The following is a 17,903-nucleotide window of genomic DNA, read 5'->3' as shown; positions in this document are numbered from 1 at the left end:
GCAGAGCCTGCTTGGGATTTTCTCTGTCCCTCTCTCTCTGTCCCTCCCCCTGCTCGTGCTTCCCCCCCCCCCACCCCTCTCAAAATAGATAAATAAGACTTAAAAAAATATATAAAAAACCCAGAAAGTAATGTTAGCAAGGATATGGAGAAACTGGAACTCTGCACCACTGGTGGCAGTGTAAAATGGTGCACTTATTGTAGAGACAGTATGGCAGCTCCTCAAAAAATTGAAGTTAGAATTACTATATGATCTAACAAGTTCACTCGTGGGTATACAGCCAAAAGAATTGAGAGCAGAGACTAGAACAGATGTTTGTATACCTATGTTTTTTTTGTTTGTTTTTTTAAATCTTTATTTACTTTTGAGAGAGAGACAGAGGCGTGAGCAGGGGAGGGGCAGAAAGAGGGAACACAGAATCCGAAGCAGGCTCCAAGCTCCGAGCTATCAGCACAGAGCCCGACATGGGGCTCGAACCACCAGACCGTGAGATCATGACCTGAGCCGAAGTCGGACGCCCAACCGACTGAGCCACCCAGGCACCCCTGTATACTTATGTTTATGGCAGCATTATTCACAGTAACCAGAAGGTGGAAGCAACTCAAGTATCTATTGATGGATCAATGCATAAAATGTGCTACATCTACAATGAAATATTATTCAATCTTTAAAAGGAAGGAAATTCTGACACATGCTACAATATAGTTGAACCTTGAGGACATTACCCTGAGTGAAATAATCTAGCCACAAGAAGACAAATACTGTGTCATTGCACTTTTATGGGGTACCTAGGGTAGTCAGATTCACAGAGACAAAGTAGAAAGGTCATTGCCAGGTCTGCAGGAAAGGGAGAATGGGAGTTATTGTTTAACTGGTACAGAGTTTCAGTTTTGTAAGATGAAAGAGTTCTGGTGATGATGGGGATGATGATGGCACAACAGTATGAATGTACTTAATGCCACTGGACTATATATTTAGAATGGTTAATTTTGTATTTTGTATATTTTATACAAATTGAAAAAATAATTCAGAGTGTCTACAGAGTACCTATAAATCAGCTTGATCTTAGACTTTGCATTCCCAGTAGCGATTCCTAAAAGGAAAAAGGAGTAAATATCTTTAAACTTCTAAAAAATTTTATTTTGGACCTAGAATTCTTTCCCTGGCTGTGTTAGATATTTTCCGTTTGGCCCTTGAGATCGACATGCTGTCATACCCTACCTTGTTCTGTGCCCCAAAGAGATTGATTTCTGTTGCCTGTTTCAACTGGGCCCCCTTTCCCTTTGGCCAATTGGGTTTAGCCAATAAGAGGCACCAGCAAGAAATTAGAAGCCAGCGGAAGAGAGAGGTTAGGCATCCCCCCCACCCCCACCCCCACCCCCGCCCCCGGACTCCTTGCATGCTGTGCTGTAGGTTAGGAGTGGATATTTTCTTACAAAAAGCCACAATTTAGTTTCGGGCCCTACCCCTACGGCTGTTTCCCTGGGCTCTATTAACTGTTCCCTCCTCTTACCTTATTGGACTAGTTAGTTAGTGGCCGTTAATAGCTTATTGCTGTTGCTAGCTGCAGGGTGCTTCATTATCTCTCTAGGATTTCTCTTAACCCGGTCTATACCTTTGTTAATTAACTCAGCCACTCAATTTCCTTCAATTACTACATTTAAATGTGTCATCTGTTTCCTGCCTGGACTGACTAAATAAGTTATTTAGCATTCAAATGGAAGTGCAAAGGAAAGACTTTTTGGGGCGGAAATGAGGGACTTCTAAAACGACCTGCTGGTCTTTTCTGAATTTGTAACTTGAGCAAATACTTCATATATTTTCAAATAATTTTTCAAATTTATTGCTATAAATTTGTATAGTTTTCTTTTGCCTGTTTTATGGCTCTTTTCTGATTTTCTTAAAATTCTTTTTGAATGTTTATTTATTTATTTATTTATTTATTTTTCAACGTTTTTTATTTATTTTGGGACAGAGAGAGACAGAGCATGAGTGGGGGAGGGGCAGAGAGAGAGGGAGACACAGAATCGGAAACAGGCTCCAGGCTCCGAGCCATCAGCCCAGAGCCCGACGCGGGGCTGGCTCGAACTCGGGCTGGCTCGAACTCCCGGACCGCGAGATCGTGACCTGGCTGAAGTCGGACGCTTAACCGACTGCGCCACCCAGGCGCCCCGAATGTTTATTTATTTTTGACAGAGAAAGAGAGACAGAGAGACAGAGACAGAGCGTGAGCGGGGGAGGGGCAGAGAGAGGGTGAGACACAGAATCCAAAGCAGGCTCCAGGCTCCAAGCTGTCAGCACAGAGCCCTATGCGGGGCTCGAACTCATGAGCTGTGAGATCATGACCTGAGCTGAAGTCAGACACTCAACCCACTGAGCCACCCTGGCGCCCCATCTTTTCTGATTTTTAAAATTGTTTGCAAGTTCTTTATTTCTACCATCAATCTTGCCAAATGTTATCTATTTTATTAGTCTTTTAAAAGGATAGGCTCTTGACTTTCATTAAGCAGTCAAAGCTTACTGGATTTATATATTTTAATTTCTATTTTATTTTTCCTGTCGTTTTTGTTAATTCTTTACTTCTATATTATTTAGGTGCCTTTGCTATTCTTTCTCTACTTTCTTGAAGTAGAATGGTTAGCTGTTCATTTTCAAACTTGTTTTTTCCCTAGTAAATACATGGATGGAATTATTTTCTCTATATTTTATTAAGGTTTGTTATATAATTTCCTTGCCAAAAATTTAAAACTCCATGACAAAATACGTCATAAATAAGTCAAAAGGCAAGCAATTACTTGCAAATAAGTATTTGCAAAATGTATAATCAACCAGGAGCTACTATCTAGAGTAAAGCCCCGTGAATCAATAAGAAATAGATGAAATCTTACAGAGCAATGAGCAAATTTAACAGAGAGAATTCTTATATAGATACTAAGCGTAATAATTATATGAAAAGTTGCATATATATAGCAGACTGTCACTTATGGGAATTTTTTTTTTTTTAATCATGAAACTATACCAAATGTTTCCCCCTTAACTGACTTGCTACCAAGTGTCTGGCTAATCCCAAGTCCTGAGCTCATTTTTCCCTAATGCCCTCAGCAAACTGAGAGGCAACCAACCCCGTCGTGTTTCTTATTGCCAGTAAAACGTCCTCCGGCAGCAGAGATGGCAGCAAACACTTGGTTACCCTAAGCCCGTCTTCATGGCAGGTATCTTTTTGCCTCTGCATCCCAGGGACTGCATTGGACTCCTTCACACTGGGAACAGGGCCTTTAATGCCTTTAATGAGATCAGAGATCCCGTGCCGGGTCACCCAGAACTAATCAGAAAGCCCATCCTTCAATTCTTCTTCTTCTGGAATCATTGCCAGTAGCTGATTGTGGTTCAGGGTTAGGTCAGAGAAGCAGAACACACGCACAGGCATGCATGCATGCACACTTACACAATACATATATGTATAGGTGTGTGTGTTCCACGTATATGATTTTGTGCCAAGATTTGACCTTATACACTTAAGAAAACTGTTCAAACGGTGAGTGAAGGGCTGTTTCTTTGGTGTCTGGTGCTGAAGCCTGAAATCACTAGGACACACAGCCCGGAAGGAAAGGCACATGAGAAACGGGGGGGAACAGGGGCAAACGGAGAGACCTGCAAGGATGAACTAGAACTTGTAGCAGGCCGTCAGTTGTGGTGTGGGGGTGACCTACAGGAGAGGCTGGCATCTTCAGTTATGGAGCTAAACATGGCCCAGGAATTGGAGAAGCTGAAGAAGATCTTGTGGGAACTAGAACAACATGGTTGCTTCTTGTGCCTTCCAAATCTATTGCAGACGTGTCTTATGGCCCAAACTAACCTGTACATACCAAAGGAGAGGAAATTATGGGAAACTGAGTTTCTGCTTAGCCAAGTTGACAGAATACAAATTCACTGCATCTGCCATTTTTAACTTTTCACAGGGAGAATGTATTTATATCTGACTTGTATAATTAACACTAAAAAAGTGAGGGATATAATTTTCTTTCTTTTTTTTTTTAATTTGTCTATCTATCGAGAAAGCATGAGCATGTGTGAGTGGAGGAGGGGCAGAGAGAGAGAGGGAGAGAGAGAATCCCAAGGAGGCTCCGGGCTCTGATGGCAGAGCCTGACGCAGAGCTCGATCTCACGAACCATGAGATCACGACCTGAGCTGAAACCAAGAGATGGACGCTTAATTGACTAAGCCACCCAAGTGTCCCAAGGATGTACTTTTCTTAAATAATTGTTTAGGACTTGCATTATACTGACATCAATTCAGAAAGGATAGCACAAAGTAGAAAGCTAAAGACTAATTTCCCTTATGAACTGGATGAAAAGCAATGTAAAACGAATCCAGGAATATATTAAGAAATAATAGATCAGAGTAAGATTAGTGTGATTTATCATAGGAGTGCAAGGATGAACTCATGACATTAAATTTAAAAAGAAAAAATATAACTTCTATAGATGCGCAAAAAGCATAGGATAAAATTTCAAACTTCCTCATATCATAACTTGATGAAGAGTATATAGCAAACACTTGTAAACCTCATATTCAGTGGTTAAACATTTCAAAGTTTAGCATGGGAATAGAAACATAAAAATGGTTGCGAGTACTCTTAACTTTTTTTGGTGATCTGGCTGCGGCAATGCTACAGTGAAAGGAAAGTATCATAAATACTTGGCAGAAGGAGTCAGAATATTATTATTATAAAGGTAGTATGATTATCTGCCATGATACAAAAAATATAAGAAAATTAACTGGAACCCTATTAGAACAAGTCAGTGAGTTTAGTGAAGAAATCGAAGATTGAACTACAATAATAACTCTTTTCTCCAGCAGTAAATAACATAATAACAAAAGACACAAAAGTGAAGGGAGCCTCAGTACTCTCAGGACAATGTCAAGGGTGGCCATAAACCAAGCCACCCTCCCTCCCTTCCTGCATTCCTTTCTTCCTGCCTCCCTCATTGCCTACCCCCCTTCCTCTCTCCCCTCCTTTCCTTTCCCTTCCCTCCCTTCACTCCCCTTCCCTCCCCTTCTCTTCCCTTCCCTCCCCTTCCCTTCTCTCCTCTCCTCTCCTCTCCCTTCCCTTCCTTCCCTTCCTTTTCTTTCTTCCTCCTCCCCTCCCTTCCTCCTTTCTTCTCTTCCTTTTCTTTCCTTTTTCCTCCTTCCCGTCCTCCTTCCTTTCTTGGATGAGAAACACCTCGGCACCCCAGACGCCGGCTCCCCCTTGTTCCAGACTCACCTGTTCAGAGTCTAGCTCTTGCCACTTGACACCAAATCCCAGTCTTCATCTACCCCTCACCCCACTAGAGGAACAGTATAAGAGGTGCTTTGCCTCAGGGGGACAGCCAGGCTGGGGGTGGCAGTGGGCTCTGGCCCAAGACTGGGGACAGTACAGCCCCAAGGCTCTTAACAGTAGTGAATTGTGCATGCCAGGCCACACATCTGTAGCCTTCTAGGAATAGGTAGGACCCTGAGCAGTATTGTGGGCTTCTGGGGTGGATGAAACCCTGCCGTCCCAGTCCAACTCTGCCAAGGTCCAAGGCCACAGCATCAGCTGGAAGGCACCATTCCATTGTACGTCCTCGGGACCAGGTGTCCCTCCCAGCAGCTGAGAGATGTCTAAAATTTGTTCCAGGAGAATAGTCATCCAGTCAGAATTAAGTCTTCCACAGACTTAATTGCTGCCCTCTGCTCTGCCACAAGTTGTTTTGCAGTTCATGTATAGTAAGGAAGCCTTCTCCATAAGGGCAAGCCATCTCTGGATTCTGTTTTGCACTACGCCTCCTCATAGCTAGCTCTCTCCAAACTGCTAGCATCCAGAAATAATGACTTATGATCACATGAGAAAAGAACATTGACAATTAATAAAAGATCACTGCCTTGAGGCACCTGGGTGGCTCAGTTGGTTAAGCATCTGACTTCGGCTCAGGTTATGACTTCACGGTTGGTAAGTTCGAGGCAGCGGGCTCTGCACTGACACTACAGAGTCTGCTTGGGATTCTCTCTCTCTCCCTGTCTCTCCCTCTGTCTCCCTCTCTCTCTCTGCCCCTCCCCCACTCATACTTTATCTCTCTCAAAATAAATAAACTTAAAAAAAGATTATTGCCATATTTATATACTTGGATTATCATGGCTAATCACGTATTTTTACTAAGATGAACTGTTATAGTCAAAACCATTAGAATTTTATAAAAAATTATCATCTTTTTGCCCTTCCAAATAAATGTAAGTGGAATCCCAGAGGAATCAGAGGGAAGTAGGGGATAAACTATATTTGGAAAAATAATGGCTAAAAAGTTTCCAAATTTTGTGAAAAGTGTAAATCCATAGAGCCAAGGAAGATGATGCATTCCAAGTGGAATAAACACAGAGAAACCAATCCAAGGGCTATCTTAATTGTTGAAAACCAGTGATAAAGAGATCTTAAAGGAATTTAAAATGAAGGGATACGTTATGTAAAATAAAGTACCTCTCAGAGGTAATACAAGGCTTGGGACAATGGGATGACATCTTTAAAGTGTTGAAAAGTCAAAAGTCAACCTGGAACACTAATCTAGCAAAAATTTCTTTCAAAAATGAAGGTGAAATATATTTTTTTTCAGTCAAACAATAGCCAAGATAATTTGTTAGCAGACCCACACTGCAAAAAATGTCAAAGTTTTTTAGGTAGAAGGAAAATCATATCAGTAAGAAACTTGGATCTACCTACACAAAGGAATGAAAAGCACCAGAAACGCTTAATATGTGAATAAGTAAAAATATTTTAGTATTTTGTCTCTTTAAAGATAATTGACCATTTAAAGTGGACAGATGGGGGCGTCTGGGTGGTGGCTCAGTCGGTTGAGCGTCAGACTGGCTCAGGTCATGATTTCGTGGTTTGTGGGTTCGAGCCCTGTGTGGGGCTCTGTGCTGACAGCTCAGAGTCTGGAACCTGCTTCAGATTCTGTGTTTCCTTCTCCCCCCACTCACACTGTCTCTCTCTTTCTCAAAAATAAACATTTAAAAAAATAAAGTGGACAGATGACTTATGATTCTACTAGTGGTAATGGTTGGTGAGGCAACCAACTTGAGCTTTCTCCTTTTTTTCTCAGTAGATCTTGTTTCTTGTTACAATACAAATTAACATAGATGAGTGTAGAACTACCCAGATCATTTTGTGTGGCCCAGGTAAGGCACACAGAAATGCACAATTCACTCCAATATATGAAATTAATACAACAACTTTTTAATGGTCTTTATTATGTAAAATACTGTGTTGATCACAAGCCATTGATATTCTTCTGGAAAACCCCCACAGTCTCACAGAGTTTAGCTGAGAATTCTTCCCATATGCCCACGTTTAGTAACAGATTTATGCAAACTTATACTCAAATCATCTCTTTTGTAAATCACATCTAAAATCATTGGGTTTTTTTGTTTCTATTAAATATTAATTCCACTAGGTGGAGTCATTTGCTTAGTTTTTGTGGTTCACACTAAAGAGCTTAAAAATAACACATATAATAAGCAGGGAACAAGTCAGAAAAAAGACAAATAACCCTCCCAAGATCTGGTGCTTTGGGCTATATTAGCTTGGCAGACGTATCTTCATTACTACACAGAGTTCACTACCGTTGACCTTTGAACAGCAAAAAGGTTAGAGGCACCAAACTCCGTGCAGTCGAAAATCTGTATATAACTTTTGAGTCCCCCAAAACGTTACCAATAGCCTACTGTTGACTGGAAGCCTTACTGAGAACATAAACAGTTGAACAGAGAACTTAAACATACATACACACGTACATATTTTGTATGTCATATGTATCATATGCTTTATTTTTACAATCAAGTAAGTTAGAGAAAAGAATGTCAAGAACAGCAGAGAAGAGAAAATACACTTACAGTATGGTATGTATCCAAACCATAAGTTTACCTCAACTGTTTACAAGATGAATTGTCTTTTGGTACCTATATCAATATTGTCGTACAGGATACAGAACACTCGATGTATGTGTTACTAACACCAGACATGACAAATGAGAAGATACTGTACAGTCTGTAAGTGTTGATACTTTTTAGCTTTTTGCAATAGATTTGTGTATGTTTTATGGTAGTAAATGATAAAATAGACCAGTATGTCTCTATGCATTTTATGCATTTATGACACATGTAACTTTTTCTTGATTCTTTCATTATTTCTAGTCTACATGATTCATTTGTGAGTTTTTTCAAATTATTGCAAATCTCCAAAGAATTTTCCGATATATTTATTGAAAAAAATATGTGCATAAGTGAACCTGCACAGTTCATCCTTTGTTGTTTGAGGGCCAACTGTATTTGCTTTTAATATTTAGCAAAGGACAGTAGCAAGTTTTCTAGGTAGGTAGTGTCTAAATTTTTTCTTCCCAATAGTTGGAACTTTAAAATGGCCCCTGAGGGGTGAACAGATTATTAACCAGGCATCTTAAGTTTTCTCATTTAATCCTGTCGGATGGTTCTTTCATTCAACAGTGATGTATTCAATAAGTGTCTGTTACGAAAAGATACATATATATATATATATATATATACACACACATATATATATACGTATATATATATATGCTGTTTTCACTATAGTTCAGCTATGTCATATTTAACTAAGAAGATATAAGGAACATTATTTTTTTTATTTTAAATGTTTTTATGTATTTTTGAGAGAGAGAAAGAGACAGAGTAAGTGGGAGAGGGGCAGAGAGAGAGAGGGAGACACAGAATCCGGAACAGGCTCCAGGCTCTGAGCTGTCAGCACAGAGCCCGACATGGTGCTCGAACTCATGAACCCTGAGATCATATCCCAAGCTGAAGTCAGACGCTCAACCAACTGAGCCACCCAGGTGCCCCGATATAAAGAACATTATTAATGTATACATATTGAAATGTAATACTTTAGTCCTTATATCAGCAACCTAATGTAAGATAACACCTCTTCAGATAATAGGGAAATAATATTTATTCATTTTTGAAAATGCTATGCAAGTGACACAAATGTGTGGAACGTTTTTTCAAGTAGCTGTAATATAAAAGGCCTAAAGGATTGTGGGGAAACTTTTTTCAGCGTGAAGCTTTTTTGTTGCCATCTTCTTGGGTTTCTACTTTTCTGTTTTTATTGGTACCAACATTATATGGAAACAATATCTTTCCAGTTAAATAGGAAATTCATCTGCTCTTTATTTTGTATTTGAAGTTTTAATGCTCTGTGTCATCAGTTCATTGACCTCAAGGAAGGAAGTCTCTGAAATGTTGAACTTGATGAGAGCAACCCAATTCTCTTTTTGTGCAATTGGTTTTTAAAAAAGTCTTTCTTGTATGGTACTATTGTCTCCAGTTTTATTGTTTTAAAGATACTCTATTAATTACCTACAGCTGCTCTTGTAAATGGATTAAAAACACAACAGACTTTTGTCCTCCAATCCCTTAGAGAAAATCTAGTGACTGATGTTATTTCCTTTTTTTTTTCCTCTTCATCTTACATCTGTGGGAAAAGGATGACAAATCAGATGTTTATGAAAGTATTGTTAGAAAGGATTCTGAGTTTTCATATCTAATATGTCTCATTTTAAAATAATTCTGATTTTTTCCTTTATTCAGCATATATCGAATAAAATAAGATATCTAATTCGTGCACAAATCTTACAACTGATTTTTCTCTTTAGGATGAAGGCCTGGCTCGCCAGTTGGTGGAGCTAGGCTACCGGGGGACCGGAGAGGTGGTGAAAAGGGAAGATTTTGAAGCAAGGAAGGCAGCTATAGAGATTGCAAGGCTGGCTGAAAGAACTCAGAAAAAGTAAGTGTCTGTGTTTCCAACCTGGGTTTTATATTATATTGTAGAGTCTCTGTAAAAGCCCAATCTCGCTGGCATTGTTGTCATTTAGGAACACGGGCCAGAGCGGGTAGAACTTAGAATATCCTCAGCATGTGCTCTGTAGACCAGGGACTGAAGGAACTGTGACATGCTTGCAGGAAGCCACATGTAGCTTTGCGCTACTAACTTAAGAAATAGAAGTCCCAAAATACAGTCATTATACTGAAAGTCTTGTTAGAAAGTAAGGCAGTGTTATAGGCTTTATGTATTTATATGGTAAAGAATATGAGTGACTTTTCTTTTAGAATTCTTTGTACTTTTGAGACCTTTACATCTTTGGCATCATTTATGTTGTTACATTTTTGTGAACATTGATTCATTCAACTTTATTAATGGTCTCTGGCTTTTGTTAATGTGACTAATATATAGTTACATAAAATAGGAATCTAATTAAGTATATTAAACATATTATAAAAGAGATGTACACCTAAAGTGAACTATATCAACTGATAAGCTAATTTGAAAGATGTGACAAAGCAGGACACCTGGGTGCCTCAGTTGGTTAAGCGTTCGACTCTTGATTTTGGCGCAGGTCATGATCTCAGGGTCATGAGATTGAGTCCCATGTGGGCCTCTGTGCTGGGTGTGAAGCCTGCATAAGATTCTCTCTCTCTCTCTCTCTCTCTCTCTCTCTCTCTCTCTCTCCCCCTCTCTCCCCCTCTCTCCTCCCTCCCTCCCTCCCTCCCTCCTCTGTGCACATGTTCCCTCTCTCTCCCTCTATCTCAAAAAAAGAATAAAATAAAAAAAAAAAAAGATGTGACAAAGCAATTATCTATTTACCTTTTAAAAATGAATGCTAATGTTGTAAATGTTGGAGAGGACAATTACTTAGGAATTGGTGTATTATTCTTAAGTATAATTTTAAACTACCCCAAAATTATGAGTAGAAATTTCTCATGTGTTTATTATAGCACATAACGTTTCGGAGTGGAACATGAACTAGTTCCAGGAGTGTGCGATTTTAATTGATTGTTCTAGTAGTTACTGTGTTTCATTACCATAGAATATTGGGATTTAATATATCGACATTTGGTAATGTATTAGTTATCTGATGCTGCCATAACACATTACTACAAGCTTAGTGGCTTAAAACAACACAAATGTTTTTATTCATAATGTTCTGTGGGTCAGAAGTCAAGAGTACAGTGGCTCAGCTGGGTTCTCTGGTCAGTACATCACACGGTTGAAATCCTGGTGTTTGCTGGACTGAGCCCTCTTCTGGAGGCTCTGAAGATGAATCTGCTTCCAGACGCATTCAGGTTGTTGGCCGAATTCAGTTCCTTGTGACTGTGGAACCCTGAGACCCCCATTTCTTTGTCAGCTGTCATTCTGGGGGCTGGTCTTTTGGGGGCTGGGCTGTGGGGTCCTACAGGCTGCCCACATTCCTCCGCATGCTTTCTGTGTGGTCCCCTTCCAGCAAGAAGAGGTCAAGATTCTCTTGCCCTTCAAATCTCTCTGAGTTCTCCTTCTGCAGCATCTTTCCTTATTCCAACCAGAGAAAGATCTCTCCTTTTTTAGGGGCTTATGTGGTCACACTGGGTTCATCTAGATTATCCTGATAATATCCCTGTTTTAGGGTCTATAACCTTCATTACATCTGCAAAGTCCCTTTTTCCATGTAATGTAACATGTTCACAGTCTTTAGGAATTAGGGCATGGGCATCCTGGGAGGTGGGCATTCTGTTTACCACAGGTAATTTACATAAAAGTTCGATAATTTATTCAACATCGTTACGCACGACTTCTATTCTTAAAAATTTGAAATGATGCCAAGTATATGTGTACAATGTGATGTGTCTTATATAGACTACCAGGGTAGTCTTCTCTTTCTGTATCAGTAAATGTTTATCAGGAGCAAAAGTGGACAGAGTTTTGTGAGATTTTATAAGAAATTAAAATATATTCATCTTTTATTAGAGGTGTGCCCTATTTCATAGTAAGAGGAGTGGGCCACGGTTAAAGTGCAAGTGTACATGTCCATTTTGTGTTTGAGGATCAAAGTGAGTATTTACTCCATGCAATAGTCTCTTTAACTGGCCAGAACTGGAAGTCATCAGGCTGCTTAAGTACCCACCATGGGAGGCTAATCCCCACCCAGTGTTGCTAGAATCCCAAGGCCTTTCATCTGCAAATCTTCTCTGAGTGATTTTGTAACGGGATGGGCCCCATATGTTGCCTCTTGCCCCATCTGGGAGTCACTTTGCTCCTTTCCCTCCCAGGTCTATTGTAGTTTCTTGACAGCAAGGCCAGCAGAGGGTGACCTAGAGCCAAATATGCCTTGGGCCTAGATTTGCTGGAGAATCACTTTGAAAAATACACATGAACATCTGCCCGTCTGCCAATTGGTGCCAACATGGAAACGCTTGATTCTACTATCAGATTACCTTATATTAACTTATCTAGTGTGCAGGTGAGGAGTCCCACGTAGATCCCAATCCTTTGGTCTGGTAATCATAGAGCACCCATGGTGGGGTACCTGGGTGGCTCAGTTGGTTGAGTGTCCTACTCTTGATTTCAGTTCAGGTCATGATCTTGGGGTCATGGGGTCATGCTGTCAGTGTGGAGCCTAATTGGGATTCTATTTCCTTTCTCTCTGTCCCTCTCCCTCACTTACACGCTTTCTCTCAATACAAAACAAAAAAACAAGTGATGGCACCTAAAAGTAAGTTATTTACTTTGATTGGTTTCAGAGGGGGAGTCTAGAGAGAAGAAAGTTAGATATTGGAGGGAGCACTGTGATGAAGGGGTATTTTGATAAGGATTTCTCCAAAAGAGGGCATAAGGTGAAAAAAAATTATTGTGGGCTTTTGATTTACTCATTCACTTTATAAATACTCATAACACAACTATATTGCATTAGGCACTGTGCTAAATGCTGGGGATATGATAGAACATAGGACAATCCCTGCCCTTAAGAAATTTGAGCACTAGATAAATGAGAGACGATTACATCGCTGGTGGGACTGTGAAACGGAAAACAGTTTGGGGGCTCTTTAAAATGTTACACACAGAGTTACCATATGACCCAGCAGTTCCTTTCCTAGGCGTCTCTCCAAGGGGATTGAAAATGTAGGTCCACTTAAAAACTTGTTCACTAATGTTCATAGCAGCATTAGTCATAGTCACCATAAAGTGGAAATAATCCTGGGACGCCTGGGTGGCTCAGGTGGTTAAGCGTCTGACTTCGGCTCAGGTCATGATCTCACAGTTTATGGGTTCGAGTCCCGCATTGGGCTCTGTGCTAACAGCTTGGAGCCTGGAGCCTGCTTTGGATTCTGTGTCTCCTCCTCTTTCTGCTTCTCCCCCATTCATGCATGCTCTGTCTCTCAAAAATAAATAAAAGTTACAAAAAAAAATAAAAAAAAAAGTGGAAATAATCTGAATGTCCATCACCTGATCAATGGGTAAAAAAAAAATGGCATATAGATACAATGGGATATTATTCAGCCATAAAAAGGAGTGAAGTACATATTGTTACATGCTACAACAAAGATAAACCTTGAAGACACCAGGCTAAGTGAAAGAAGTGAGAAAAAAAGACTATATACTGTGTAGTTCCATTTACATAACGTGTCCAAAGTAGGTAATTGCATAAAATGCATAGACAGAGGGAGACTTGTAGTTGCCAAGGGCTGGAAGGAAGGGTGAATGGGAAATGACTGCTAATAGGTATGAGTTTTCTTTTTGGGGTGATAAAATGTTCCAGACTTAGATACTGGAGGTGATTGCACAGCTTTGTAAACGCACTAAAGACATTGAATTGTACACCTTAAAAGTTTGAATTTTATGGCATGTGAATTATGGCTCAATAAAAACAAATAGGACAGAAAATAATGCATTCCGTCAGAGGCGCTGTGGTGACACCCTGAAGCGGCACTATGTCAAGATTTGGTGGATGGGAAGAACAGGGCAAGCTCTTCGGAAGGCATGACGGCTAACTTCACTCTTAAAGGATAAGTAGGAATTAACCAGGCAAAGAAGTATGTGGAGATGGACACATCCTGTGACAAACTCCATCTGGTGACAAACTCCCGTTCTTCACAAATCTTTCTCTCTGTTCTCTTGCTGAGACTTTTCCCCCTAAAGCCCTGCCAGCTAGAGGCCACTTGTTTCTACACTTTCTGGGGTGGTGTGGTAGTGAGTGGGTTTTTCATTCTGCCTAGTTCCCACAATCTTTGCTTCAAAACCATCTCTGCTTTATTATCAAGTAAACATCATCTCTCATCTGCCCTGCACTGAGATTCATGGCAGCTGGTATAGTGGCCATAAGGCAGAGACTTTAAATGTTGTGAAGAAGGAATGGGTATAGTTTAGTTGGTGAACTTTTTGTCGAGACTGAATGTTCTGCTCTCCACGGTGTGGCCATGGTATATTAATGAGGCATTCCCATCATAAGTTCTGGAGAATTTCCATTTGTAGTGAGAAGTTCAGTTTATTTATTTTTTATTGAAATAAATGTCTATTTTGAGACAGAGAGTGCACATGGGTGTGCACAAGTGGGGAAAGGACAGAGGGGAGAGAGAGAGAGGGAGAGAGAGAATATCCCCCAGAGGCTCCTCACTGGCAGCACAGAGCCTGACATGGGGCTTGACCTCACTAACCATGAGATCATGACCTGAGCCGAAATCAAGAGTTGGACACTTCACCGACTGAGCCACCCAGGTGCCCAGAGAAGGTCACTTTATTTCCACAGGTGATGGAGAGATGGACCTTAACTGTTTGCAACACAGGTTGAGTATTGGGTTCTTGGGGTATATTTAGTAGTTTAAGGCACTGTTATTCCCATTCCTTTTAGCAAGTCAACATTTATTACAGGCTCTTTACATTCACCCTGGCCCGCAGAGGAGAGCCACTGAATCTCTTTTTTAGTGAGTTTGGTTCTATTCTGACCAGTGCATTTCTGATGACCTTGGTGACTGAATCCTTCCATGGACCATAATCCTTTGATGCATCTTCTGGCCTTAGATAATATGTCTATTCTAGCATGCCCACTTTCCTGAGCCTTTAACCTTTCCTCAGAATTTTCTATGCAATGTAGGTATTTCAACCATAGTCAGTGTAGATCATTGCTTGTTTCTAGTTTTTTTGGAGCCAGTGAGTTTGTACCATTTTCTGGGGACCTTGTCAAAATGCTATGTCCTGTGGTCTGAGAGAGTGCCACAAGTCAACAAATGCTGATATATTCAGTTTTATTTCTGGCTTTTCTGGTCTCGATTCCTCTCCCCAGTCCTGCTTGTAGGTGCTATCTAGGTCTTGTGGCTCCTTTCAGGTAATTCCCCTTTCCTTTCTTATCAGACCTAACATGTCCCTGGCTGTGACCTAATCTTTTATAGACCTGGTGACCAGAAGTAGAATTGGAGACACTTCCTGAGGTAGACACACGTTGTTCCATGGGAGAAAGACCTCTGTATTTTCCTTTTACTTTGCTGCTGCTGGTGGTAGGAGTGTGATAGCTCTTAATGGAGAGGTTGAGATCACTTCTTCAGGCTCAGAAGAGGTCTGGGGAGGTCGGAATCTTCAGGAACCTCTACTCAGTTGTTCCATGTGTCAGAATCCTGGGATTCTCAATCAGAACTCTGATTTTGGTGTATAGACCTGCCCCTGCTAAATGTCCAACTGTCTTTGGACTTTAGCCATTGTGACTATCAAATCCCCTGCTTGATTCAGGTTCTGCTTGCCCCCTGCCTGAGGTGAGGACTTCTTTGTAAGCTAGCAGAGAAACTCTGTGGCTTTTTTATTTTGTTACAGTTGTTGGTTAATTGCCCTCCACTTTGCATTATCAACCTTTAGGGCATCAATGCAATTTAGCAACAAGTATTTGTAATTGCATTATTTTCATATTTATCATTCCCCATCCATGTCAGATACCTGAATCATCCCGTTGGCTAGGGCATTCCACTTAAAATATACAGCATCCCAGTTTTCCACATGTGAATGAACTTTTTAACAGTTGGATCACTACCTTGTGCTGGGGTTGTCTGAAAATACCTCCAGGGCTGTGGACCTCCTTGTTAAAGGGCTCATGGTGAGAGATACGGTCCCCATACCCCATCTCACTGCCTGCTTCCTCAGGCTATTCCAGGTAAAGTCTGACAGAGACTTATCTTTGTAGGAAGCAGGCCCAAAGGTGGAGTTAAGAATTCAAAAGGTTAACTGGGAGGTAATAAAAAGAAAAGGTGGAAGCAAGATTAGACCAGAGAGGTGTTAGACCTTAATGCTCACCTGGCAGAGACTCTGTCACATCAGTGGAATGTTTGCCCAGCAGATCACCTGTTAGAGAGGTCCCACATTTGGTGGAGACTGTTTGATCTTCGAACCATTGTCTGTGGAGGCCACCCTGAGAACAGCATGACATCTGCTTATTTGTTGAGGCTAACCAAAAAAATTAACTGGAAGCAATCAGCTATCCATATTTCTTGAATTCCTTTCAGGAAGCAAGTCCTTTAATTTTACAACTCATTTGTGAAAGTTGGATGTATTGGTGTTTTTACATTTTTTAATGTGATGAGTTGTGACAAACATATACAGTAGTGAGACTCTCACGACAGTCTTCATCACCCCCAAAAGTTTCCTCATACCCCTTTGTATTTATGCCCTCCTCCCAGTCCCTGACAGCTGCTCCTCCGATTTCTATCCTTAGAGTTTTGCCTTTTCCAGAATGTCATATCAAATAGAATCATATTGTATGTAGCCATTTTTTTTCACTAAGGTTTTTGAGACCAGGGAGTTGTATGTATCTTTCTTTTTGTTTATTAATAAGTAGTATTCTTTTTTATGGATGGACAACAATATGTGTATCCATCCATTCTCCAGTGACGGATAGTTAGTTTTTCTAGTTTAAGGCTTTTCTGACAAACCTGCTGTAAATATTCACAAATAGGTGTTTGTAAGAACACATATTTCCATTTATCTTAGGTAAGTGCCCAAGAGTGGAATGGCTGATTCATATGGCAGGTGTCTATTTAATTTTATAAAAAACTTTCAAACTACTTTCCAAAGTATCATTTTATGTTCCCACTAGCAGTGTCTGAGAGCTCCACTTGTCCCACTTCTTTGATAACACACGTGGTATTGTCAGTTTAATAAGTAGTGGGTGTAATGGTTTCTGATTACAGTTTTGGGGTATTGTTCCTTACTAAGAGTGTTGCACATCTTTCCATGTGCTCCTTTGCCATACATATCTCTTCTTGGGTGAAATGTCTTCTTATTATTGATTATAATTGCTCTTTATATATTCTGGTTATAAGTTCTTTGGCAAATATACATTTTGTAAATGTTTTCTTTTATCTTTTTGTGCATATTTTTCCTTAATGGTATTTTGCAAACAGTAGCTTGAAGATTTTAATTTTGATTAAGTGCAACTTACCGTTTTTTTTAATCATTCAGTTTTATTTTGTATGCCTGAAGAATTATTTGCATATTATAAAGTCATAAATATTTTCCTTTATTTTATTCTAGGACTCTTAGAATTTTAGGTGTTACCTTTAGGTATATAATTCATTGTGATTTTTTTTTGGTATGTTTTGCAAGGTAAGAGTCAAAGATTTTTGTTTGTTTTGTTTTTAAATTTGGATTTCCAGTTGTCAGCAGTATTTGTTGAAAGGCTATCCTTTCTCCATTGGATTTTGAAGACACCTTTGCCAATAATCAATTGACTGTATGTATGAGTCTATTTCTAATGGATTTTCTATCCTATTCCGTGGACCTATATGTGTCCATTATTGTGCAAATAACACATCATGTTGCATCAGGTAATACGAGTCCTCCAATCTTGTTCTTTTTTGTTTTTCTTTAGAGAGAGAGAGAGAGAGAGAGAGAGAGAAAGAAAGGGAGAGGGAGAGAAAGAATATATTTCAAGCAAGCCCCACACTCAGCATGGAGCCCAATGCAGGGTTCAGTCCCATGATGTTGGGATCATGACCTAAGCCAGAATCAAGAGTCAGACGCTCAATGGACTGAGTCACCCAGGCGCCCCTCTGGTTCTTCTTTTTA

At 40.1% G+C, this 17,903-nt stretch overlaps 1 protein-coding gene across 3 annotated transcripts in view; it reads left to right on the top strand.

The window, feature by feature from the left end:
- CFAP299 (cilia and flagella associated protein 299) overlaps positions 1–17,903 on the top strand; it is a 578,028-nt gene that overhangs the window by 3,525 nt on the left and 556,600 nt on the right. For all 3 annotated transcript variants that reach the window (XR_003420180.2, XM_027059197.2, XM_015074376.3), the window contains exon 2: positions 9,703–9,833. Coding sequence is in view for 2 of the 3 variants with exons in the window: in XM_027059197.2 (XP_026914998.1) it covers positions 9,703–9,833 (131 nt within the window). In the remaining variant the exon portion in view is untranslated. The remainder of the gene's footprint in view (positions 1–9,702; positions 9,834–17,903) is intronic.

The sequence above is a fragment of the Acinonyx jubatus genome, chromosome B1 (assembly GCF_027475565.1).
Source record: "Acinonyx jubatus isolate Ajub_Pintada_27869175 chromosome B1, VMU_Ajub_asm_v1.0, whole genome shotgun sequence".
NCBI lineage: Eukaryota > Metazoa > Chordata > Mammalia > Carnivora > Felidae > Acinonyx > Acinonyx jubatus.
Note: the sequence above shows the minus strand (reverse complement) of the source record. Positions and strands in the feature narration are given on the sequence as shown.